At 32.9% G+C, this 27,174-nt stretch overlaps 2 protein-coding genes across 3 annotated transcripts; one reads left to right on the top strand and one right to left on the bottom strand.

Moving 5' to 3' along the window:
* The first annotated feature begins 381 nt into the window (after nt 1-381).
* Nucleotides 382-24,953, top strand: LOC132697292 (CD109 antigen-like). 2 transcript variants are annotated; one of them, XM_060662660.1, is made up of 18 exons: nt 382-588; nt 4,314-4,506; nt 7,024-7,257; nt 7,314-7,564; nt 7,618-7,948; nt 8,980-9,168; nt 10,515-10,692; nt 10,879-11,057; nt 11,525-11,797; nt 11,851-11,905; nt 14,116-14,634; nt 16,213-16,373; nt 16,688-17,085; nt 18,827-19,046; nt 19,101-19,634; nt 19,755-19,930; nt 20,798-21,078; nt 23,588-24,953. In XM_060662660.1, exons 1-18 carry the CDS (start codon nt 527-529, stop codon nt 23,803-23,805), a joined length of 4,452 nt encoding a protein of 1,483 aa, XP_060518643.1. In that variant the 5' UTR covers nt 382-526; the 3' UTR covers nt 23,806-24,953. The 2 variants fall into 2 exon arrangements, with proteins under 2 accessions (XP_060518643.1, XP_060518644.1); XM_060662661.1 differs by lacking the exons at nt 382-588; nt 4,314-4,506; nt 7,024-7,257; nt 7,314-7,564 and having other exon boundaries at nt 7,636-7,720; nt 7,776-7,948; nt 23,588-24,950.
* Nucleotides 24,954-25,102: 149 nt separating this feature from the next.
* LOC132697294 (GPI transamidase component PIG-T) lies at nt 25,103-27,148 on the bottom strand. The gene is made up of 3 exons (XM_060662664.1): nt 26,838-27,148; nt 26,456-26,789; nt 25,103-26,400 (listed from the first exon to the last, which is right to left on the bottom strand). Exons 1-3 carry the CDS (start codon nt 27,001-27,003, stop codon nt 25,230-25,232), a joined length of 1,671 nt encoding a protein of 556 aa, XP_060518647.1. The 5' UTR covers nt 27,004-27,148; the 3' UTR covers nt 25,103-25,229.
* Between the last annotated feature and the right edge of the window lie 26 nt (nt 27,149-27,174).

The raw sequence follows: 27,174 nt of genomic DNA, 5'->3' as shown, positions 1-27,174 counted from the left end.
CGTTATTTAAACTGAAACAAGTGTTCACAGCTGTACACAATCACATTAAATAGGCACTACGTCAAAACAATTCATTTGCCATTTTGTATCGCACTCGAATAGAGGCGATACTAGATCTGTTTACTCTAATACATCTTTAAATTAAAAAGTGAACCTTTTCAAAGTTTAACCGAAATAATTTAAACATTAAAAACTTTCGCAAAACATATCAGGATACAACTTTAGAATCAGGCGGATGACGCTTTCGCACGTTTGTTGTCTTCTACTTTTACGGTCACCTTATACGGTGTCCTAGCCCAAGGAAGAAAACGCGACGACAGACAGATGGTGGACCGGTGGAATGGGAATTGGTATACATACAATTTAAAGAGTGCAGGATAGTGCATGGGTTGGCGGCGTAGGGAGTGGTATCGCGGCGTTTCTAATCAAAGTTTCTTCGAAGATGTATGTTCGGTTTTGATTATATTCTTGTGTAGTGTAGTTACTGTGAATAGTTAAATTTGGGATTCCTGCAACAAAATTTAACATGAGAACGTTACACGCTTTAAATGTTCTAGTTGTTTTTTCATTTGTTCGATGCCAAGAAGGGTAAGACATTAAGTATCATAAATAAGTACCTATACGCCAATCTAATCGGGACGTTAATTTTTTGACGAAACAAATCAAGGCAACGATTTAAGCCTTAAAATCGCCGCAGCAGACAAAGGCGTGAATAAATAAATTTTAAGTAATTACTCACCTATGACTTATCGAACGCACATGTCATGGTTATTTTTTTCACTACGAATCGTCTTATTACCAAAATTATTGTTAAAGCGACTTTGCGATACTGGTATAAGAAAAGTGTATAGTTAGCTTTTGTCTACCCGCTATGCTTTTCTGCAGAAAATTCAAAAGTTCTGTACAAATGTAAATCAGTTTAGCATATTCCTTTTTTCTGCGCATTGTTACTATAATATTATATACTAAACCGAAAGGATGCGTAAAAAGTTATTCGAAAAAGAAGAAATTAAACATCTCCCATGACTTTTAAATGCCACTATTAAAATTATTAGATGTGACCTCTTAGTTTATAGATCCTATTATATTTATCACACAACCAGGTTAAGCATGACTATACAGTTGATCCCTTTATGAATTTAAAGTGAATATGCGTTTTACATTATCATAAAATTTCAAAGTGGCAATGTATTTTTTAAGGCAAAAAAATATTTTTCCTTATTTTTTAAATGCATTCGAATTTAGCAATTGTAATAATTACTTTTGTTGAAGTTTCTCTATACAAGTTTTTTAGTAATGTAAATTACTAACTATCGCATTTTATTAAAATGTTAGTATGATTACTGGCAAGGTATCAGGTCTTTATGGGACAATTAATTTAATGCGAGCTTCCTGTCCGAAAACTAAAAAACGAAAGAAAAGCTTAAATTCTATAACTAAATTTATTGTTGATGATCAGTGGCCTGAAACGGACCATAAAAACAAATGCACTTCAGGGCACCGTAACGGCCGTCTCAGATAAAGCGTGAACTCGACAAACGATTGTTGCCTTCTTTAACTTTTAACCTAATTTGAGTCTACAGTTAATTTTTCGGTTCACTTGTCGAATAAACGTGGTTAAATACTGCTGTAATAAACCGGTTCACAAAATATGAAACAAAGCATTGTTTTTTCAAAACAACTCAAATTTAAATAAACACTATAACACAAAAGTATCTAGGTGTAGCAACAGTGCGTTAAAATAAAAAAAAAATGCCCTTATTATATGGATATTTAGACAATTGTGATTTGTAAATTTCACTTCGGCTAATAGTTTCATTTTTTTATTCCGTTTAATTATTTTTAATTGTATTTTTACAAATAACTGTGCGGGAGCAGCAACCAACCGGACGCGAAGATTTAATCCCACAAAAATAACATTAGCGCTGAATTTTAGGACTATTCATTATTTGCATAATCAACAATGCTGACGAATTTACGTGGGAAGTTGCTCCTATAAAAATGAACACGAAAGTTTCGAGCTGCCATTTTTAGGAACTCAATTGTTTTGAAATGAATGTTTCGCAACGTTTGTGATAATCGCCTTGATTATATTATTGTATTTAGCAGAAAGCATCTTGTGATGGAAACGCCTTTTCCGCTTGGTCAATTTTTTTACCGTTTTTTTTTGTGTTTGATTGCAGAGTTAGGGCAAATTTTATTTTTTAACATTTTAAAATTTGTTTAAAATTCAACATGTTAAATAAAAATAATTTAGCATCGATTGATTGCTGATTGCTTCTAAGATTAATTCCAGTTATCACGCTTCAAAATTTATTGATTAACAAAGCTAATACCGAACTATATACACCCCAATCAGAATTTTACATTTCTTAAATTTTGCCCCAGTACTCTCACTAGTAGTCGTTTATCCTATTCACCCCGCATTTAAGATAATCTACAAAGTTATGCAAAAAGTTTTACGACCACCCAGCACCGTTATAGGTGTGTCCAGAAACTAATGTAACTAATTTCATACGGCACTCAAATTCTTGGAATGTTTTTGGATGTTTTTCGTAACGTGAGTAAAACAAGGCTTTTATAAGAAATGGCGCGTAACATGTAAACAAGTTATTGAAAGGAAATGCGCAACGAAGATGAAAATATTATTTAATTAAATTTAAACAAAAACAACAAACTTGACGTATAAATAGATGTAGTGTGGAACTGTCGACTATAGGCAGTCAAAAATGTAACAAATCATTAGTTTTGTACACAGTACGTTAAAATGTGAAATATGGCGATCGAGTCTTTTGTCAATAATAAAACAATAAGCCGCATACAAATCTTAAAGTGCTTTGTACTGTGCGTCGAACAAAATAACGAATGAAAATTAAGTTTTACTACGACAACATAATTAAAGGGATAGTGGCGCGTTTATACTGAGATTTTCCTTGCAATTAAGCAAAGGAAAAATTTTGTTGATAAAAAAAAACTACTAAATATCTACTGTTAACTTTTGAAAGTACTATTTGTTATATGCATATACTTTAGTTAAATCGTGAAGAAAAATTATCATATGGATCAAGAATCTCGTCATATTTGATAATTATAAAAATTGCTTTGAACCTAGGGAGTCATATAAGGCATCGTAAAATTACAATTTTGTGTGTGCTTGTCAATTTTGCTACTGTTGATTCCACCACGATGTCTGTTCACAAAAATGTTTGATAAACATCAATAATTTAACAAAACACGTTTGGTCTGTAGCGTATGCGATTAAATATGCGACCTTGCCTTTGCAGTAGTGTGAACATATTATGTCTAAATATGGAACAAGTAAGGTAAGGATCATGGCGACTTCGAAAACAGCCACATAAAAATTACTGTACTGCCTCAGTTATCATCTAGAAACAGCTTATTGGTTACATTCTATTTTAAAATACAAAATAAAAATCTCTCTTAATCTACAGTTCGTAAAACGATTTTATAAGCGAAAACAAAGTGTTATAAGTGAGTAACAACAGAATTTTAAACGAACAAAAACACAAATTTATGTATTTTTAGGTGTAAGCTATCGAGAAGGAGCACGCAAACTGATAAAAGTCACATGACAGCGGACCCTCTTTTATTTTTAAAATATTAAAGAAATCTTTTAGAAGTAACAACCGGCCACACTTACAATATAAACTTTCATGTTTTTTTTAAATGTAGTCCTCATAAGAGAGTCATAAGAGAAAGGATAAACATGCTTTTGTAATAACCATGTAATAATTTGTTTTGAACATAATTCCGTTTAAAACAAATACCGCAATACTTTAAATATAGTAAAAAAAAAGTCGTTGATATTTTAAAGTAACTAAACTAAATTGCATACTTAAAATGTTACATTAATTAATATTACATTAATTAAGATGTGCAAAAGAGGTGATTTCTTTTGTATTTTAAAACGCAGTTTTTTCTGAGTTCAGTCATTCATGTCGGTATGATGCACCGTACCTTTTCAAGTGTAACATTTTCTAAATTAAAATGTTAATTATATCGTTTAAAGGCCTTTAATTTGCATAGCTACCTATTAGTACAGGATTTTAACATCGACAAAACTGCCAAAAATTAAAATTTTCAAATAAAATCCAAAGATGTTATTTTATCTGGCAATAACAGTTAAGAAAAATTTAAGTATGTTTTAAAAATTTTGGTTTTTTTGTATTGTAGCCGCGTAATGACTGAATCTCGGACCAAATTTAATTCTTCGGCACGTCGTCAGGAACCACAAAAAATATATATAAATTATCTATTCTTTTCGCGTTTTAATATTATCGTTTTGGAAACAGATACTACAATGTTATTGGTCCGAGAACGATTCGCCCGAACAGCGAATATCACGCAGCCATCAGTGTCCATGGGACAACGCAATCCACATCGATTACAGCCACTTTGCAAGGGCAATCGCTTAGAGGGGCGCCTCTTTTTATGCAATATAAAGATATCGTGCAACCTCAATCCAGCACTATTTGTCGATTCGAGGTTCGTATACCCGTTGTAAAATACCGTCCAAAAATTATGCCTTTATAGGTAGCAAGTGAATCAAACATAGAATAAAGGTCATTATCTCATTAATTTCAAAAGTTATGAGAAAATGGTAAATACAAAAGGTTGTAAAGATTATGATTATGAGATTCTGAATTTAAAAACATGTCTTGAAAAAGCGTAACGAAAAAAACATACATTTTTTTTACCCTGTTTTTAAATTTTGTTTAGAATTCGTTTCTAAATTCTTCAACTGTTTTATTAATAATAACAAGTACGCACACGTAATAGTTTTTCGCTATTTTCGCTATTTTTGTTATTAGCTTTGATGCGAAGATGAGGATAAAGATATATGCAACGAAATTTAAACTTGATGATACAGGGTGTCCAAATGAAACGAATATATTTGTATTATTTTAAGTTGAAAAATCTTGATTTTCTTAAATGACACACCATATACATAATTGTTTTTAATAAAAGACCTTACAAAAACACAACTTTTATTAAGTATGTTATATAGACCTATTTTTAATACTTTGCGATTTATTTGAACTTTTTTCAATATTTACATTTCTTTCTATCTAAGACTATTACTATAATATTAGTTGGTAGTGACAAAACTATTAGCCAGCAAGCGCTCTGTTAAAAAGAAAAAATGAACACTAGAAAGAACTTTGTTAGAGCCGTGGTAGATATAGTAATAGCAAGTTTGGTCCAAATAACGGACAAATTTTAAATCCACATAAAAAGTAAATAATATTAAATACCTATTACTTCAAATTAGCTTATTTTATTTTTAATTATTACTTAATCGGAATAAATGTTCAAAAAGATGCCCTTCTACTTGAATACAACTGTTGAATAATAATGCATTCTCTATTGCTTTTTATAAGGGTGCAGAAGTCTATCCTTTGTTCACAATCACGACCTAGACGTGTTTGGTGTAGTTCCATATTTGTGTTTTCTAGTGGTGCGATTTCAATAAGCTAGCTAATTGACGGCTACTGACCTTGGAATTATCTTGATGTTGAAGTAGAATTTCCGATTTTTTTTCCGGTTTACCACCTACGTTTTTCATATTTAATACTACCACTAGCATCAAATATATTAGGGTACGTCATCTTGTAAAGTCTTACACAGCACAATTAATTATATGAATTTGTTAATTTAGTTCAGTTGTTATAGCAATAATAGCCTTAGACTGAAAGAAAGGCACATATTGGAAAAGTTAAAATAAATCACAAAGCATTAAACATAGGGATATGACGTACTTAATAAAAATGGTAGGCTTTTGTAAGATCTTCAGAAAACTAAAAATATATATGGCGTGCCATTTAACCAAAATTTTCAATTTAAATTAACACCCTTTAGTTTCTAATAAAAATTTCGTTGCAAATATCTTAATATCAAACATGAATGCAAGGGTGAAAGCTAGTATTTTTTTAGAAAAATTACCAAATTGAAAAACTATTGGTTTAGGTATGTATTGTTATTAACAAAATTGTTGAAGAATTTTACAAGGAATTCAAAACAAAGTTTAAAAATATCCTAAACATTTTGTTATTCGAAACCAATAAGATAATGAACTTCACTCTATAGCTGACTCAACATCTATAGGCTAATTGAAATTTGATCTAAAAAAATTTGTCATGTAATTTTAACGAAGGTGGTATGCCAATTTTTTTTAAATGTCTTTTTGAAAAAAAAAATAGATATTTTAATATGTGCCGCATTAACTCAGTAGGAATCTTTTTCTAATTTATTATTCTTCGTAATTCTCATTGTGCGATACTACTACGTGGTCACTTAGAGGCGAATCGTCAAAAAACTTTGGCAATCACTGTAAATTTATTTTAATATGTGCTTTTAAATAAAATTGAGAAACGTCGCCTGTTTCTAAATACTTTAGTCTAAAATATTTCCGGGATTCGGATGTTGTGCTTCCTTAACTGAATCATACCTCGTATGGTATTTGATTAACAATGAGACAATTCGAGATAAAAGGATAAAATAAGATCATTGAACTTGTATTAACTTGAAAATAAAAACTGACTTTTTTTTGGCAGTAATATTACAAAAGTTAATGTTTTAAAATGTATTTTTTTTATTGTATTACTTATTGAATTAAAGCTTCTACATTGAATGCAGATTAGAACATCATTCAAAAAGTTGCCTTTTCAGATTTCGAAACCTATTTAATATTAAATCTATAACGTAACATGACATAAACTGCCAAACTGAGAATCAAAATAAAGCTCCTTCCATTTGAGCCGTTTTCCATTATTATTTTTGTTTTTTTTTTGTGAAATTTCATTGTTGCACAATTTTCTTTTCTCTTGTTTTTGGCTATTTTGGAATGTATTATCAATTTTTCTAAACATGTTCAATAAACATTCCCTTTTCCTATGATTTTGCAATGATTATTAAATTGTTAGATACAAACCTCGCCACCTATAACCTAAATTGTTAGAATTTTTAGTCGACGTACTGAAAATATTTGCAAATTCCTAACAGGTAGGTGACATTGAAGATGGAGACTACAAACTTCACATAACGGGATTCGGGGGCACCAACTTCGCGTCAGATTTTCCGCTCGAATTTGTCAAGAAAAGTTACTCTGTGTTCATTCAAACGGATCGAGCAGTTTACGAGCCTGGTTCCACCGTAATGTTCAGGGCGATTATCTTAAATCCGGCCCTGAAACCCGCCGCCGAAGTCAGGAACGAACCACTACATATTCAAATAGCGGTACATTATTTTTATATAATATCGAATAAGCATCTGCAAAGCGATACCATTTCAAGGACGGCAATGGAAACAAAGTTAAGCAGTGGACGAACGTAGCAGCCCCCAAGGGCGTATTCTCCGGAGACCTCAAACTGAGTGCAAGTCCAGTTTTGGGACACTGGAATATATCCGTTATAATCCACGGCCAAACCTATAGCAAATCGATTGAGGTTGCCGAGTACATACGGCCAAAGTTCAAAGTAGACGTTGAAGCTCCGAGACATATTACGTTCAAAGAAAACATCCTTAGCGTGAATATAAACGCCAAGTAATTATTTTCTGTATAATTATTTGCGATGATTAAACAGGTATCTTCATTAGATACAACTACGGCAAGAATGTCACGGGAGAGGCAACAGTTACAGTTTACCCGACGATATACTCGGGAGTAATCCAGCCGATTTTCCAGAACCCGATCCGCAAGGTTGTGAAAATCGATGGTACGATTTCGGTTGATTTCAACATCGAAAACGATTTAGGTCTCAACGATGAATACGAAAGAACTGTCATCGTTGACGTGACGATCGAGGAATTGCCCACGGGCAGAAGGCAAAATAACAGCGTCGATGTACACATACACAAATACGACTACAAAATGGAGATAATAAAAACGTCCGATTACTTTAAGCCGGGATTCAAATATGAGGTGTATGTAAGTTACCCATTCAATACCATTTTAAGTTTAAGCTAATCAAAACCAAAGACATCTAAACAAACACACATTATCAAACGTTAATTCCGCCTCTGTGGCGGGGATAAAAATGGTTTAAAACAATGTATTTGTTTGTTCAACAAGGCAGAGTCGTTGTAAAATGTTTTTTTTTATTTTACTAAATATATGCTAAAAATAAATATTTGGGTTTGTTCCCATAAATATATTTAAAAAAATTAAATATGGCTATGAATTTCATCTACGTTTAAAATGCGATGTGATTTTTAGTGTCGCCAAAATTTCTTTATTTATGAAATATTGAGTTTTTTAAATTGAGATATTGTAAAATTATCAAGAGAACACCTGCAATTTTTAACCAAATAATACGTGTTTTTTGAGAGATCACCATACCATCGAATTATACTGAAAATTTTTATGGAAACATGCGTTGCTATGGAAATCTGTCAACAAAATCAATTTTGATTTTTTGGAAACTACTGGTGTGGAATTTTCTCCGATTACCACGGGAGGTGATATTAAATCGGGAAATAATTTGACCTCTACTAGCGAAAATGCCAACTTCCTTTTCCAAAAATTGAATCTGACAGATATCAGGCTTAAAAATCGTAGATTTTAATTTTAATTTAAAATTATTATTATTATTATCAAACCTATTTTCTGTCCCTTCCGACTTTTATTTTTTATTTAATAATATCTTCCAAAACTAACAAAAACATATAAACGGATTTCAAGAACGAAATACATTTATTTATTATGTTTACGCTAATAAAAATTGTCTATATTAAAATCTTACAGGTACGTAGTAAATTGTACATAAAAAATATGAGAATCTTATTTATATATAACAAATCATAAAGTTTCCAAAATATCAGCTTTATGACTGATATTAAAAATAAGATTGCAAAATCATACTGATTACTGATATATTATCCCAACTTACAAATTCAAAAGAGAAACTACATTGCTGTATCGTATCAAATAAAAAAAACGTAAATTTAATTTTTTTTCAGATCAAGGTCTCAAATCACGACGGAACAGTTATTAAACCTGATCAAAGAGAAGTTACAGTGAGACACGGATTTTCCAGAGCTGACGAAGTATATGCGACAAATATTCACAAAATCGATGACAATGGTATTATCAAGTTGGAATATTTGACTCCAATAAATGTTACCAACACAACTGCGTTAAGGATAGAGGTAAAATTGGCAGAGTTAACCACCTAAAGAAGATATTGTATTATTATCTTATTATTTAAAACTTTATAATAGGTACACCTATGTAATCCAGAAAAAATGAAAGTTGTCTAAAATATTTTGAAAACTTACCTAATCTAAAATATACTGTACAATATTTAAAGTAGAAAATTTCAAGAAATTTTACACAGATAAAACTAGACACCTGGTATACAAGGTGTATTCAAAAAGTAAGGTGACTTTGAGTTTTATCGAAATGTATTTATTTATTTATCAAAATTAATGTTGCCCCCTTCAAAGTAACCCCCCACCCCCCGCCCAGTTATAAGCACTTCCGGGTATAGCCTTGAGTTCTTCCTCAATCATTCCAAACCTCCTTCTTTTCATGAATGACGAATGATGAATATGGTGACTGAGGCATAATTCTGGTTTTGTTTTTGGTCAAAAAGTTAGACACAAGCAACGATGAATGAGCAGGTGCGTTATCGTGATGCAAAATTCATGAATTGTTTTCCCACAATTCCGAACGATTTCTTCGTATTGCTTCTCGCAAACGGTGCATAACTTCAAGGTAATACTCTCTTGACCGTACGACCTTGTGGTAAAAACTCTCGATGTACTACGCCACGATAATCAAAGAAATCAGTAATCAAAACCTTTTTTTGGTTTCTTCCATTAGAACGACTGGGCTTTGGTTGCGACGTCAAAACTATATACCCATGATTCGTCACCAGTTATGACCTTTTTGGGCATATCAGGATCATCATTGAGTACGTTTAACAGCTCTAGAGTGAAGCTCCTTGCTGCTACACGTTTCATGCTCAAAACTTCAGAAAAAATTGCATGGCACCAGCCAATAGAGATGCCGACGTTTTCAGCCACTTCTCTAATAGTAATTCTACTGTTTTTTAACTCTACTTGTTTCACTTCCTCTACGCTTTTATAAGTTATTTATCATCGGCGATCTTGGAACAGGGTGTATCACTTATAAACATTTGTTTTGCTCAAAGTAGAGTTACCACGTGCTGTGGTCAACATTTCAAGTGTTTTGCAGCACTGTATTCCATTTTTTACAAAAATTTTTATGCAAATTTTTTGTTCCATTCTCTTTTGACAGCAGAAATTCGCCGAGAGCAAAAAACATTTTTAACGCTTCTGTCTCGCAATAAAAAAGTAAACGTGTAAACTGGCTGAAACTGTGAATATATGTTATGGCCATGTGTGCTGACATAACAAACAAAAATATCGAAGATCGAATGTACGTAGCTCGCCCAATTACAAAAGTCATCTTACTTTTTGAACACACCTCGTATCTATAAGTTCGACTTTGGCAGAATTTGTAATTTTAGGCTGGATATAAAGACTTGAAGGAACGCATGTCTCCTGTTCCAGCTGCAGTGTCGTATTCAGACACGTTTTTGCAGCTAACGCTAGAAACCGAAACACCGAAGACCCTTTCAGATGTTAACGTAGTGGTCAATTGTAGCGAACCGCTAAGATATATAAATTACGTTCTTCTAGCTAGAGGTATGACGTTTTCTATTTGTTTTTGAAATAATAGCCGCAATTTAGATCGTTTATTAGTGTCCAATTAATTTTAATAACCTAAGTTTTAATTTTACATTTTAAATTATTAAATTCCTTACAATTTTTACGATGTCTCTGTATGTTGTTCATTAATGAAATATTATTATGTAATGGTCTAAATTTCAGGGGACGTACTGTTAACTAACACCTTTCAAATAGATAACAAGAAAGTGTTTAGGTTCCATTTTACGGCCGTTCCCATTATGGTTCCGTTATCTCATCTAATCGTCTACTACATAAAAGAAGATGGTGAATTCATAGGAGATGTCATTGATATAGAAGTCGACGATTTATTTGAAAATTTTGTACGTATTTTAAAATGATTTCCGATGCTTTGAAACGATAGCAAAATAAGAGGGGGGTGAAACTAGAGAAAAAAATAGTGTAAAAAGCACTTTAGTGTATATTGTGAATTGAATTCTAAAAGTCAGTTAATAAGGGTAGCTTTGTAATTACCCCTTGGACTACTTTTATAGTTATAAGTGTTTTTTTAAATAATACTGGTAATATTTTTACATAATAAGTCTGTCAAAATGTCACACAATTTGTAGTGATAGGAAATTTTCATTTTACTGAGAAATTCCTCTATAGAACAGCCATCGCCTGATATGTAAAAATATCAGCCCACCATTATAAAAATAAATATTTTAATACATCAAATAATTGAAATATAAAAAGAATGAAAAAACTGTTTAGACCTTTTTTTAATCTTGCTTTCACGGCCTCATACTTTGTAACGATAATTAAAAACACCTTATGGTTTTAATATTAGGTCAACGTCGATGTAAATACTGACGAAACAGAGCCTGACTTGGACGTTGAGTTGACCATCAGAGCTCGACAGAATTCGTATATAGGTCTTATGGCGGTGGACGAGAATGCCCATAACATAAGGGGCGGGTACGACGTTACTCCGAAAGATGTCGTCACGGAACTATTGAGGTACGATATCGCAGACAGGTCTCCGTATTTCTCGGTTATGAAAGACGCCAAGAGCCATTTTTCCTGGAAACCGGGCGGCAGCAATCCACATTCGGGAATTTTCGTTAGTTTTCGTCGCGATCGACTTACAATTACGATCTCATCGATTCATTTCAGGAGGCTGGAGCTGACATCATCACCAATGCCCATATAAATCGGCACAAGCCCACGCGTAAGTTTTTTATGCACCATACCAAATTATGGAAATTGTTTAATATGAATAGAAAAAACTGCTTTTTAAACTATTTAGTTATAATACGACCAAAAATATGGTGCATTTATTGCTTTGACGTTTTAAGTATTTTACAGTACCTTAACCGCAAACCTTCGCAGGACCGTGGTAAAACCCACCCCAGCAGATGTTTATTCTGCATTAAGTAGAATATTTGTAGAAACTTGAAATTTGTATTTGAAACGTAGACCGTCTTAAATTTGATCAAGCATTGATGCTTCGAGGTATTTTCGAACAAGGAGAAGCGTTTATTTTAACATCAGGTGATATGTATGAAATTTCAATATGTTCGTATATATTACGGAGGGATTTGACTGTGATCCTTCCATTAAGTAGGTATTTATGTACCTGATTCTCGAGCTTTGACTCTGCGAGGCTGTTTTCACTGGATATTTCAAAGGATAAGGGTAAGTACCTGTACTTTATTTATCTTACAGGTAAGTTTGAAAAAAATCATTTTTGTCTTGTGTGCCTGTTGATTAACAACATTCATCTTCTTGTATTTTTGTGTCTTCTACATAGTTCTTCGATTTGTAAACAACAACAGTCTTTTTTAGGACTATAGATTATACTCGCGTTAGATAAAGGAACGTCATAAAAATACAGATAAATATTCATAAGAATCTTACAATTAAACATTTTTTGAAGGTTCCCGTTTTTTAACACTTTAAAATGTGGAGACCGTGGAATGAAGCAGATATTCCCCTGTTAGAAGAATACATGGAAAACAATGCAGAATTTGAAGACGAAGTGGAGATGGTAGTCGAACCTAATGCAGAAATAAAAACAAATGACATGACCAAAGTTCAGAAGTCAACTGTAAGAAAAATTATTGCAAATGGGATAGTCAAGCGGAAAGTGAAAGAATATGCTGGTACTTCGCGAATTTTGAAAGAGCTACACGCTGATCTAATTAGACGTATAATCTTCGACGCTTATAAAGTGAATACTGTTTTAATCCTAGAAGAACTGCATAAAAAAGTACTGACAGACTTAAACATTAGCTGTGCCAAAGGGTCGTTGCGTACTTTTTTGAAGAAAATAAATTTTCAGTTCCAAACAATTAATAAACGTCAAATGCTCATGGAATCTTAAAGAATTTTGCAATGAAGGGTGGATTATTTAAATATAATTGAAATAGTGTATTTAGTGTATTTAGACGAAACGGGGTTCGACACTCACGACGCAGTAAAAAAAGGATGGTGTGATAACAGTAAAAGTGTGTGCTAGACCGCTTTCACATGGAAAACACATTATAATTCTTCATGCTAGGTCCAAAAATAGTTGGGTGGAAGATTCTTAATTTTTGTCTGTCAAAAACGTCAAAGATCAAGTATGGATTACGATGAAAACATGACCGCCGAAATATTTGAGGACTGGTTTGAAAATAAACTATTGCCAAAACTATCGTCAAATACTGTTATTATATTAGAAAAATTCCAAGTACTTCTTCAAATAAAGAAGAAATTAAAGAAAGAAAAAACAACTTCTGGAATTATTAAAAATAACATATTTTAATAAAGACTAGAAAATCGATTCGATAGCACAACAAAACGGACATGAAATCTTGATTACTCCAGTATCATTGTATATTTAACCCGATTGAGATAATTTGGTCTGAATTGAAAGTTCATATAAGAAGAAACAACACTGCGCCAAAATTTAGTGATAGTACCATCTAGCATCTAGTACAACGCTGGTCTAACTGTCAAAACCGAGCAATAAAAGATGGATTTTCATCAAGTAAAAGCCACCTCAGTTCAATATTTATCGAGAACGATTAGTGGCGGAGTTGATCATTGAACTAGGTGACGACAGTGGCGATAGTGACGATTGTGTAAGGGACTGATACTTTATTATTATCATATTTAATATGTTGTATATTAATAATGATGGTATGTAGAAATGTAATGAAATAGAACGTAATAAATTGTTACTTTGTACCAACTTTTTATGTACATATTTCAAGAATTATTAGGTTATTAGTATAGATAGATAACTTCCTAGGACGGTCCTGGAATGCGGTTAAGGGTCTGCTCGGTTCTATAAGGGGCTGCGGTTTTGCAGTAATAAACAATAGGCAAAGTTAATCACGGGGTCGGTTATAAAAGCACTATATTTCTGGTCCAAATATTACTCGGTATTTTCAGTGGAGGATATTTACTTGCGGCCGGTATTCTACGGATCCTCAACCGTCAAACCAGATCGAGGAGTGGGTTTACCATTTCACACAGTCACCAGACCGCCTCTAGCCGGTCCCTACGCATTTAGCAGGATTCCAAAACCAGTGTGGAACAAACCCAAAGTATACCTGACCGAAAACGTGGCGCAAACTTGGATTTTCACCAACTTTTCATCGGGATATGAGGGCAAAACCTCTATAAGACGAAAGGCACCATCGACCCTAAACAGTTGGCTTATTAGTGGCTTTTCTCTTGATCCGATAATGGGAATCGCGCTAATGGCACAGCCTAAAAAACTGAAAGTGGCGAAATCGTTCGTGGTGAGTCTCGATTTACCCTACTCTGTGCAAAAAGGAGAGATTTTGGCGGTTCCGGTTGTAATTTCGAATTATAATGGGCCAGATTTCACGGCGGAAATCACGCTACACAACACGGAACAAAACTTCGAGTTTGCCGAAGTCTCGAACGACGTGAATGCGACGAAGAGTAAGTACTTATACAGAGTAGACTATCAAATATGCAGGTACTGCATAGTTCTCATAATTTTTTCAAATAGGAATAAGGGAATTCGTTGGAAAGATTTTCTATTCTCCACTTACTAATACTAATCTGTAAAGTTATAGTTTATACCAATTAAACTTTTGATGTATTGATTTTTCAAGCTGTGTCAGATCAGCCCGAAATGGTCGATACTTGCAATAAACTCTATAATTTAATTTAATTGAAAAGTTTACCCGCACTTTAAAATGGAGCAAAAATAAATAAAGATCAATGGTCAAAGTATTACTTGACTTTGAATCATTCTGGCTGATAATAAGTCTTTTTGGAAATACTACTCCTCCCAAATTTGACGTGAAAAAAATATATACTAGCTCTCTAGGACAGTTTCCGTAGATCATCTATAATGCGTTGCACCCATATAGCTATAATATATTATGGTGACCGTACTAGGGTAAAAATTGATGCGCCGTAGGTGGCTATGATATTTTTGTAGAGAAGGTATGGATGTTTTGCGCATGCGTCACTTTCCAACTGACTAAGTTTCTACATTGTCGTAATTTTTCTGGAAAATTGATTAATTTTTATAAGAACGCAACATCAACCTCTGAAATCCGAACATAATTGGCAACAAAGAGCTAAGTAATTACAGAGCTAAGTATTACAGGCTGTTGTCGCAGAACAGTCTGTGCTCTGTGCCATTGTTGTTTTCATTTTTGGTGTCAATATCTCTGTACCGTAATCAACAACTTGTATAATTTGTGCTTTCAATACTTCGTTCTTTTACGATATTAGAGCAAATGTGGCAAATATGAGGACCTAATTGGATTTTCAATAGGTATGAAGGATGTTTGGGTAATTTGTTTTAATGTACAAGAATAACAGGAAATATAAGAACGCAATTAAGCTACAAGTTGAATTTTTACAAGAACAAGCATAGGTAATCGTCATAGACATCGTCAATTACTGTATATAGGAGGTGCTTCTTGAACATTTTTTCTCTTAGATGTTTCATGTGGGATATCTAACATCTCAAAGATATTTCAATGGAGGTTTATTTTATGAGTTTACCAAAAATAACGCTTTGCGTCGATTTACAAAAAAAAATAGCTTACATAAAAAAATACATGTAGAAATTGCATCGCATTACGGGGCTTGAAGAACAAAAAAGACAAATTAAATACAGAATTATACTGACGCCGACGTCGGTGATGCAATTCTGCACTGCTTTTCCAGGCCTCAATGCCTTTTTGCCTGGAAATTTAATAGAATTTGGATGTATTTTGCGAAAATGCTGCCGTATAAATGCCATATCCAAACATCGACGATTTGTCAGCGGCCATGTTGCTTGTTGAAAGCCGCAAGGTCTTATGGGTCCTACGTCAGAATTAGTCATTAGAGCTGCCATTGTTTAAAAACGAAATTTGAAATCTCGCGCATGCGCACGTTGAATGGACCTTCTTAAAAGAAAATTACATAGTTGCTTCATAAGTTTCTGTACTCTCAGCATAGGCAGGGCCTCTATATATCTACGGTTGCACCCAATCCAATTTTTTTTGTATTTAGAAATAGAATTGTACAAAAGAAAAAAGGTCAACGTCAAGAAAAACGGCGGTGCAGCTGTATCGTTCATGATTACCACACTCAAAGCTGGAATGATCGAAATCAAGGTTACGGCAAATAGTCCGAGAAACCAAGGCACAATTATCAAGCACCTAAAAGTAGAGGTAAGATAGAAAGTCTCACAAATTAAAGTTGATTTTGTTCAGGTTCCCTACACTCTTAATACTCCTACTTTTTCTCAAATACATTACAAAACTTACAAATAAGGTTTGGTATGAAATTTTTGCAAATGCCATAACTGAATTTTATTAAATAACATTGCCTCTACTCAAGTTTATTCAGGTTTTCCTATATCTTATATTCAATTATAAGGAAACTCATTATCACTTACGTTTGTCCTGTATCGAAGCTAAAGTTCTTTAACACAACACTATTACCATCTCGTATGACATAAAAATGTTTTAAACAAAAATTTAAGGTCGGTGGAGAAACCGAATATTATTCCAAATCAGTGCTGATCGACATGCGACAATCGAATCCTTACAAGAAATCTATCAACTTCACCGTTCCGAAAAATGCGATTGAGGGTTCCGAAAAAATAGAAGTGTCTGCGGTGGGTGATTTGCTGGGATCCTCGATGATCCACTTAGAAAATCTGATACGATTATCCACGGGCTGCGGGGAACAGAATTTGGTTCACATTATGCCGAATCTGATCATTTTGCAATATTTGAGAAACAGCCGCCAATTAAATCCAACTATAGAAAACGAGGCCTTGAGCTTTTTGGAAAGGAGCTATCAACAACAGCTGACTTATAAACGTAAAGATGGATCGTTCAGCGCATTCGGAGAGAGAGACGATAACGGCAGTGTGTGGTAAGTAAATTTGCAATGCGACATGAAATACACAAACACAAATTATCCAATAAGTGCAGGCAGTTCTTCAACTGTCGTTTTTATCTTCTTCTTCCTGTAGGTATCAATTTACTAAGGTTTTCAGAATAGGGAACTTGCCCTTTTTTTTATTTTACTAAAATGTGTGTTTATATATGAAAACACATTATAGCAAATAAACAAATTTTGTTTTGCTTAATGTTCTACTTTTGTATTTATTATTCGTTAAAAATCCGTTCCCTTTTGTGCGAGTTCAACTGTGACTTGAACCCACCCGCAGAATCTCCAGATCTCTTCAGATCTAAAATGAAATTAATAAATCATAAGTAAGTAGCTAATACAATCAATTATCAGGTAAAGATTTTCTAATCCCCTTTCTTGGTTATTGATCTATTTTTAAATACAAAAATTTGTACCTATAACTTATTAATGATGAGGTTAAACCAAGTTGTGACATTTAGTTGACTTTATTAATTAAATGATATAATAGTATATTATGCAATAAGTGCGGTAAACAGCAGTTGACTCACGAGTTTATTTGACACGAGCGGAGCGAGTGTTTAATAAACGAGTGAGTTAAAAAGTTTACCGAACGTGTTGCATACTATACTTTTTCTACGCCCGTTAGTTTTTGGGTACATTTTCGTAAAACAACACGAATACATTCACTGACATAACCGTCAGAATTGACCAACGTCAAAATTCCAAGCGTGGGAAATATCCCCGAAAACATCCGATTATTAAAATCCCGGAGATGTCCGAAGTGGCTCGGATTCGTGGGAAAGCAAACTGACGTGGTAATTAGGTATTCTACAGGCGGGAGTAGAAAAAAGTTTAAATTTTAAATATAACTTACGAAAAACACTAGAAATAATTGCAGAAAAGAAAAAGAAAGAAAGAAAAATTCGCATAAAATAATAATAAAATAACAGTAATATTTAAATAATTCAGTTGATAAAAGCTGATAACGTAAATATAAATATAATTTAAATACCAAGTTAAAAGTTGGTTCACTTTAAAATTAAATTATGTTTTAAATTAAATTCTTGTATAAACGCAACAGTTAAATTTTAATTATCAAACTTTTTAATTTATATTAAATGTTAAATTAAATCTCTATAAATACACCTTAAGAATGGCCATACATTACTATTTATACTTACTGACTAACTTTTACACCACGAACTTGAGAAAAGTCCTCCGAATTTTTAATATGTGATGGTCATAATTATACCAACTTTGGATAAATTGTCTGATTGTCCATTTATAACACCCGCCAACAACAACAATCAACCATTTTCAGTCTTTAATAGAACCACCAAACACCAAATCAAGCAAAATTAAACAAAACTTATAACTAAAATAAATACCACAAAACTAAAATAACTAAATACAACGTTATATTATACCAATGAGTATTGATTATTTTTCGTGTGATTTGAATGTGTGTATACGTGCGTCTAGATCAAAATACAACATTCTGATGTAACCAATGGCAGTGCATTTTAAGAACAATTAAAATTACTCAAATTTTACAACTTTATTTTTAAATGATTTTCTTCTTTAAGCAAGTTCCCCATTAACACTTTCATTAATAATTTTTGTGCTTCAATTTCTGAAAAAAATCTAAATTAATTACGATTTAATTTGAACATAATTTTTAAGCACTGCACAGTCTTCAGCGCAGCAATAAACAAAGTTGTATGAAATATTGTAATTGAAGGTTAACCGCTTACGTGGTGTTGGCATTGAAACAAGCTAAGCAATTTATATACGTGGACAATAATATTATAAACACAGCCCTCGACTGGCTGGTGAATATTCAAGGAAACAATGGAAGTTTTGTAGAAGTAGGAACGGTCATATATGAAGACATGCAAAGCAGAGACGGAAACAGTTTGAGTTTAACGGCCTTTACGACTTTAGCATTTCTAGAAAATCAAGTAGGTTCTAGCATATTCAAAGTACTATTGGCCTTTATTGTTTTGTCTTTGCAGAGAAGCTACAGTGAGAACTATACCAACGTAATCTACAAAAGTTTAGATTATATAACGAGCAACATGAACGAAGACGAGTCGTCGTACGCTATCGCCATTTGTAATTACGTTCTCCACGTCGCCAAGCATACTTCTCGACAAAGTACCTCGAATTTACTGGATTCGAGAGCGAATAGTAAAAACGATATGAAATGGTGGACCAAAGGTCTACCTGGCGACGACGCGAAAAACCCATGGACAAGACTGCCGAGATCTATAGATATTGAAATGACTTCGTACGCACTTTTGGCCCTTATCGAAGCTAATTTAGTAGATGATGCGGTGCCCGTGTTGAATTGGTTGATCAATCAACAAAATAATCTTGGAGGATTTGCATCTTCACGTGATACAGCCACCGGACTGCAAGCTCTCTACAAGATGGTGTCGAGGCTAACATTACCCACCAATTTACAAATCAATTTTACTTACAATAAGGGCAAGTCCAACAAATTCAACGTAAACACGAACAACGCAATGATTCTTCAATCAACCGAAGTTAGTGTCATGGAATTTTTTTGGACTAATCTTTACTTCTTGAAATTGTTGCTGAAATACTGTCGGATTAGTATTGTATTGTAGATTGTATTAATATTGATTACCATGTGTGTTTCGTAGATCGATAAAGATTCGAGAGAAGTGAATGTGACAGCAACAGGCAGCGGTTTTGGAATATTCAGGGTGTCGTACCAATATAACATGAATGTTACCGGACCGTGGCCCTTATTCACTTTGGATCCCCAGGTTGACAAAAACTCAAACATAGACCATCTACAGTTGTCAATTTGTGTAGCGTAAGTAATTCAACTTAATATATAAAATTGAAGTTTCAACCTCAGATTTTTGGAAATATTAAATATTGTATGCTGATTGGGATGGTGAAACTGTGCAACAATATCGCGTTTTCGAAATTTTTCTAAAAAAATATTTTTTGCAAACATTAAATGTGCGAATTCATAAAAACCTTTATTTGTAAACTATGTATATTTTTTTCAAATGCTGACATTGTGGGTTTTCAAAATTGTAATCGTTATCGAATATAATACCTTATTTATCTTATTTAAAAGAGAAGTTAATGAAGAAGTAAACAATAGAGCACATAAACATCACAACCAACAAATTTCAAAATTTCATCAATGTTTCTACTGAAAGCATCAGGTCGCTCCCAACCCATGACTAAAGTAGTAAAAATTGATCCCTAATAGTGTCTAATGAAGCTGATAATGGCGCAACTGGTGCAACACTGATCAGGGCATAATAGGGGAGAGAAAGTACAGTCTATATATGTTTAAAATACGGTGTAGTTGTCAAACAATTGTAAAATTATTTTTTATTTTATTATTGGTACTTATATCTCATCTGATATAGACTTGGAAAGTGTTTAGTGTTTACCATACTAGCAAGTTTCACAAGGAATGACAAAAAATGGTAAATAAGTGAAAATAAGTTACTGGTAAATAACAATAATAGTAACATTAAAAAATACAAGACGGAAAGAAAAAGAAAAATATATTTCTGGAAGATAACAATAATAATAACATTAAAAAGTACAAGATGTAAAGGAATAGAAAAACATAATTTGTCGAAAATTTGGATATTTGAGATGTTGCGTTCACCAATTTTGGGCACCAAATATATCGAAAATACGTTTCTTCTTCTAGGTTCGTAAGTAGAAATCTCTCGTACACTCCGCTAAGTAACATGGCGGTGATGGAGGTAACGCTACCGTCAGGATTCACTGCTGATAGGGATTCGCTGCCAAGTTTAGAGGTTTCTCAGAACGTCCAAAAAGTGGAAACGAGTCACGGGGATACTAAAGTGATCCTATATTTTAACAATCTGACGGTAATCGAGTACTGTCCAACCGTGTCAGCTTACCGAACGCACAAAGTTGCAAAGCAAAAACCCGTATCAGCAGTGGTTTATGATTATTACGATACGTGTAAGTATACCTTTACCGATTTCAATTTGTTACCCCAGGTGAAAAATTAATGCTGGTTTGCTTTGTAAACTATGGTGATCCGTTACAAAAATAAGAGGCCTAAGAGTTTTCTTTTCAACTCTTAATATTTAGTCAATTTTTGAATGCAAATGTAATTTTTGGCTGGTTCTGATACAATAACTTTAATATCTTTGGGGACAAAAGACGGATACTACTAATTTTTTGCAACAAAACTTCATTTTACATCACGGTTAAATATTCTGCTATTGTATAGGGTGGGCCGTTTATCTTGGGACACTGTCTTATCTCAGAAACTATCGGAATGAAGCCAAAAATTAAACATAAAAGTCAATTGAGGTGTGTAAACCTTTAATTTATTTTATTGTTGTACATACAGGGTGTTTAATTTTTCGTGTTTTATTTTAAATGGATCATATGGTATTTTACTTCATTTTTAAATTTTCGTACCAAATTCAAGACATATTTTGTGTAATGTCTTATGCCTAAGTCTAACCGTTTTTGACATTTTTAGTTTTTTATGCATAAAATGACGTTTGCAAGACGTAAAATATCTGCCAATTTCTTCATTAGGAAGCAGTTACTGAGTAAGTTTTGTTGTAGGCGAAAGACTCGAATAACGGATTTCATAAGAAATTTCGATACATATTAATACACATATAATATTAATATGCGAAAAATAAGATTAAAAATGAATTTTGAAAAACTATCAAAAAACTTTTTTTTAACTGGGATCTACCTATTTTTATAATCTTGTCATATTTAGCATTAAAATCGAGGAAATTTTATATAAGGTTGTATATACCTAATAATTTTACTTTTTGAAATGTTTCGTTTTAAACATTTGTTTATCACAAATAACATGCTGTTACCATATAAGTTCAGTTAGTATAAGATAGCTATGATGCCGTTTGAAGAAAACAAATGCTAAAGTGCCGCCACTATGATTTTCCATTTCATAGTTGACCATGCCAATGCGCTTATGAAGATCCAAAGATTATGTTAATGTACTATGCATGTAATGTATGATTTATTCAAAATAAGACCAAGTATACGCGATAACGTGGGTTAATATTTTATTAACGAACGATCAATAAAAAAATTATAGCATAGAAAGGATAATAATTATTGTAATAGTTGTTCAATATGTCCCCCACTTTGAGCAATACAAGCCTTGAAGGCCAGGCATAACTACCATTCTCACCAATCCATTATCTACAATATGCATTTAAATAGGTGCTAATTTCTTGACTTTTGTGACAACAGGAGCACCATCCTGTTGCCAAATTTAAACAAGGGGATGGCTAATATTTAAAAGCTCTAAATAGCGTTGGGAATTTAAATTCTGATAAAAAAATACTGGATTTATTATTCTGAACCTCCAAATGGCGTACCATTCGTTGATAGAAGTTCTACCTGATATTGTAACTTACACATGTTTTTTTATTATTTTTGTTGCTCCAATAATGGTTATTTTTCCGACTAAAAATTTTAGTTGAGGTTGTAAATATGTAAATAATATTAGCAAATATATTTTCTGAAAATTGTGTCTCCATAAGATTGTTGCAAAAATCTAACCCGATGCTCTAATTTCTGCACTGGACTGAATTTATAGGACTTCCAGTTGTTTATTTGAATGAACGTTCGAAGCGTTGTTCTTTTGACATCTAGATCTAAACAGGCATTTTGAATTAATTTTGGGTTGATTCTTCAGGGGTCTCTGCAAAATGCAACAAAACATTAAATTGCTCTTCATCATTCAAAAAAATGACAACGTCTATTTTTTTCTTTCTTCAAGGACAGTAAGCAACAACAAAACAGGCGACCAAAGAGGAAGCGTTCTAGCACTTGTTTTGTTTTTAAACTTATATGACACCAGCATTTTATTTTTGTGATAGACAAATGTTTAAAAGGAAATATTTCAAAAAGTAAAAATATTAGGCATTTACAACCTCGTATAAAAATGCCTTAATTTTTAACACAAGATTATAAAAATAAGTATAAAAATAAAAGAAACATATTAAATAAAAATATTTTTAAAAAAAATTTGGCAGTTCTTTTAATTTCATTTTAAATCTTATTTTTTCCGTACCTTGTATTATTCAAGTCCTTTGTCCACAACAAAACTTATTTAAGTGAAACAATAAATACTTGCGAATGAAGAAATTGGCAGTTTACGTCTCGCAAACGTCATTTTTCGCATAAAAAATTAAAAATGTCAAAAAGGGTTAACTTAGGTGTAGGAATTCCATTTAAAATAAGAAAGTTGATAGTCGCCCACGAAAAATGTATAGACAACATTAAAATTGTTTGTAATACCCCAATCAATTTTTGTATTTAACTGTTGGCTCCATTCCCTATAGTTTCTGAGATAAGGTAGTGTCTCGAGATAAACGGCCCACCCTATACACATAATAAAGACACCCACTTCATCATTATTAAATTAGGAGTTATATAGAATTTACAATGTGATAAAGACACGATATTTTAGCACGGAGAGCGAGAATATTCTACTGGGGTCCGAGGGCCACTTTGTGTGATATATGCGAGCAAGAGCATTGCGGAGACATTTGTTCTGCAATGGCCAATCGGCAGAGAAGTTCGAACGGAAGCAACAGTAGTGATAACGACAACGATGGATCCACGGGGCTCGAAATAGGGATAGGCCTATTAATTGTCATGTGTCTAACTGTAATAACTTTTCGGTAGAATTTTACCGCAATTTGTATTTGTATACAATTTGTACGTTGTATACTCAGTAACGAAGGATTTCCATCTCAATCAACAGCATACTAGCAAACTGAAAACATCATTCCATGCTTTTTGTGATGCATTGAGGTTTCTATAAATACAGACTTTATAGTCAAAGGTCCTAATTCTACCCTACCAAATATAATTAAATTTGCAAGAAACGGATGTTTAAAATATAAAAAAAATTGTCAGAGTGTAAATTGCAAATACTATAAATTCCTAATTTATTAGAAGTCTGCACCAACGCCATTTTAATAACTACCCTCAGAATATTCAGAATATATAAACTTCAGTCAGTTATACAATATAACTTCAATAACAAGATCAGATTGGGACAATCATTGGAAGAAAAGTCATTACACTGGCAACAATAATCATAATTAAACCGAAATAACAAATACTGTGATTTAATCAAATTAAGATATGTATTATAGCTTATGTCAAATTTGTATCTACTTAATAGCAAAATATTTAAATTTTATATACCTATTTAACTGAGAAATGCGATTCATTTCATTATGTCTAATCGATAATGTCTAACACAATTAAGTAAATATATAGTTTCTCAAATCCTACCTTTTTGTTATTTTCACAGATTCGAAATTCCTCAGTAAACTTGAAAACCCGCGTTGGCATTGATCAGTAACAATGGCAAACAATAAAAGAAAGGCCTAGTGTAACCACAACTTTTAACATAGAAGTTAAGGAGTGATAGAGATGCCAACAATTTTGTGATCAGTGCGTTATTTACGCTCATTTATGAAAATCCGTTGGGCAAAGTGACATTAGGGTTATTCACATGTATATTTTATTTGGACGTCTATGGTCATTCGCATTGGGTAAAAAGTTTCTCGTTTAGACAAATACTGAAGACTACCATTATTTTTCTGTTAAACCAATCAACGGAAATAATATACGTATTAACGAAATAAATTTTATGAACCATTTAGGCACGAGCGGACCGCAGCTTGAGTTTAATAAACGAATGTCTAAAGTTTAATAAACATGTTGTCAATAGTACATATATACTTTTCTACTGAAAACATCATGTAAGTAGGTAGTAATCTGCCGAGCTCAGTTTGACTTAATAAACACTGAATATACTCATATTAAATTTTTTTAAAAATTATACAAATCTTGTTTGTATGGTTCACATTAGAGTGCCCATGAATTGAAAAGTTTAATAATAATATTAATAAAGGGATCTTTGAAGAGTTTATAGAAAAATACAACACAGGTAAAAAGATTTAGGATATTTAAAATTTCACTTGTTTTATTGTTATCAACATCAACTGCCAACATTTCTGAGTTTTCATAACGAAAAAATAAAAGCAAAAAATAAGATCACACAAAAAGTAACTATTCTAAACTCACATTTTGTTTTAATTACTAAATAATTTCACAATTTTATTTTTTAGTCGGATTATGAGTTTTTCTTCATTCTTCTTCTTTAACACCAGTCTCTTAGTGGTAATATTGTGCAATGGTCCAAAGGCCAAAGCAACTACTGTACAAGCTAAGCATATAACATTATAAGGCATACTAAAATCAGGCGTGGGTAAGGTGATCACCATGCTCTCGGTACGTACTTGGACCAAATAGCCACTGCGAGAAGCATTAAAACTCGCCGATATCATACAAGAGTCTTGAGGCACACCTGTATAATTTCGAGCCAAAGGCAAATAACTAGATAATATGGCTGAACCGATGTAAAATCCATGGTTTGCATCAGGTGGATATTCCTGCCATTTTAAAAACACATAATCAAAATCTATTGATACTATTGTAACTGACTGGGGTGGTACAGTTAGTAAAATCTCTAAATAGTAAGGCTTCTCTCTTTGTCTCCCTGGTGCATATTTTACAACTTTGGGTTCAATTTCCTGTCCTCTCGACGTAATCTTTAATGTATGCAGGTATACAGGTACATACCATGCAATATTTTGCAGTAATACAACATCTAATGTGCCCCAATAACTATTAAAAATTTTAGTAACAATTCCACCCCTCTCCTGTCCATAGCCGGTGAGATGCTGATTTGCATACACAGCTGGAGGAGAAATAACTGCCACACCATTTTGCTCGTCATAGAGAGCAGCAATACTGAAAAAGTAAGGTTCAATATTGTATCTGCCAAACAGGCTAGCATGACCCCCTCTAACAGAAGTAATAATCTGATTTGGACGTGGAATTAATTCAAATTTCTGTGAGCAATTACTTGATAGATCAATATAAATATTACTTTCTACAGCTAGTGGACACTTTCCATTTAATCCTACACCAAACAATTTTTTGAAAGACCAGTTTTTTGTACCTAATATAGCATAATCATAAACAAGAGACACTGATAGTTGAAGTTCCATAGTAATTGCATCACACTCCTCTGTCTGACAAACTGGACGCAAATGTAATGCTAAAGAATGATATCGAGTATTATGTATATATCCAGAATTTAAAAGAGACGCTAGGCCCAATTTTGAATCACATGGGAGCAATTTTTTAAATGGGGTCAAATTTTCTGTACACACAACCTCACGGGGTAAACTCGAGTACCTAAAAAAATATAAAAAGAAAAATATTTATTACTTAATGAACCAAATGAACTAACCTCAAGAATGTATTATTACTTGATGAATTATTTCTAACACCTGCAGGTCTAAACGAAAACTGTGGACTTATTGTATTCGAACCATCTACAAAATTAAATGAGGCACACAAAAGCCCAGATAATGAGTTTGCAAGTAGTTTCCAATTCAGGTTCACATCTTCTGTGTCTGATTTAAACCACGCCCAAACCTCTGCCCCAGGAGCAGCATCGACTACTGGATAACCCCAAGTCTCATATCGCCACAAACCTCCTGTCAAAGAAACATGCAACTCTTCAATGTTATGTCTGTTGATAATTTCCCCAAGCGCTCGGGGAAAAAGTCGGGAATGCAAATCTAAAAACAAATATTGATTAAATGAATTACACACCTAAAAAAGATTACAATTTTCAGTTTCAGAATTTATATCCCATTTCGTAACGAACTGAAAGTGTACATACAACTGCTCGCTGTACAAAGGTTTTATCAACAACTCTTCGGTAAAAGTTTCTAACGAAGTTGCTCCCAAAAGTTTCAATATAACCAGGAATAAACATAAATGCAAATTCATTTTTACAACATCCTACTACGATACGATACGATTTCTATCAAGAAAATGCCCTTTTACCGTTTCACATACATCCTTAACCATTCTTGCACAGATTATTTTATTTTTTAATATTGAAAGAAATAACAAACGTATCCCATTGGTTAGTCTATTGGTTGGTCAAACAAAAACTTC

Source organism: Cylas formicarius, unplaced genomic scaffold (assembly GCF_029955315.1).
Source record: "Cylas formicarius isolate icCylForm1 unplaced genomic scaffold, icCylForm1.1 PGA_scaffold_1__22_contigs__length_36826433, whole genome shotgun sequence".
Classification (NCBI taxonomy): Eukaryota; Metazoa; Arthropoda; class Insecta; order Coleoptera; family Brentidae; genus Cylas; species Cylas formicarius.
This window is presented reverse-complemented; position numbering and strand designations above follow the sequence as displayed.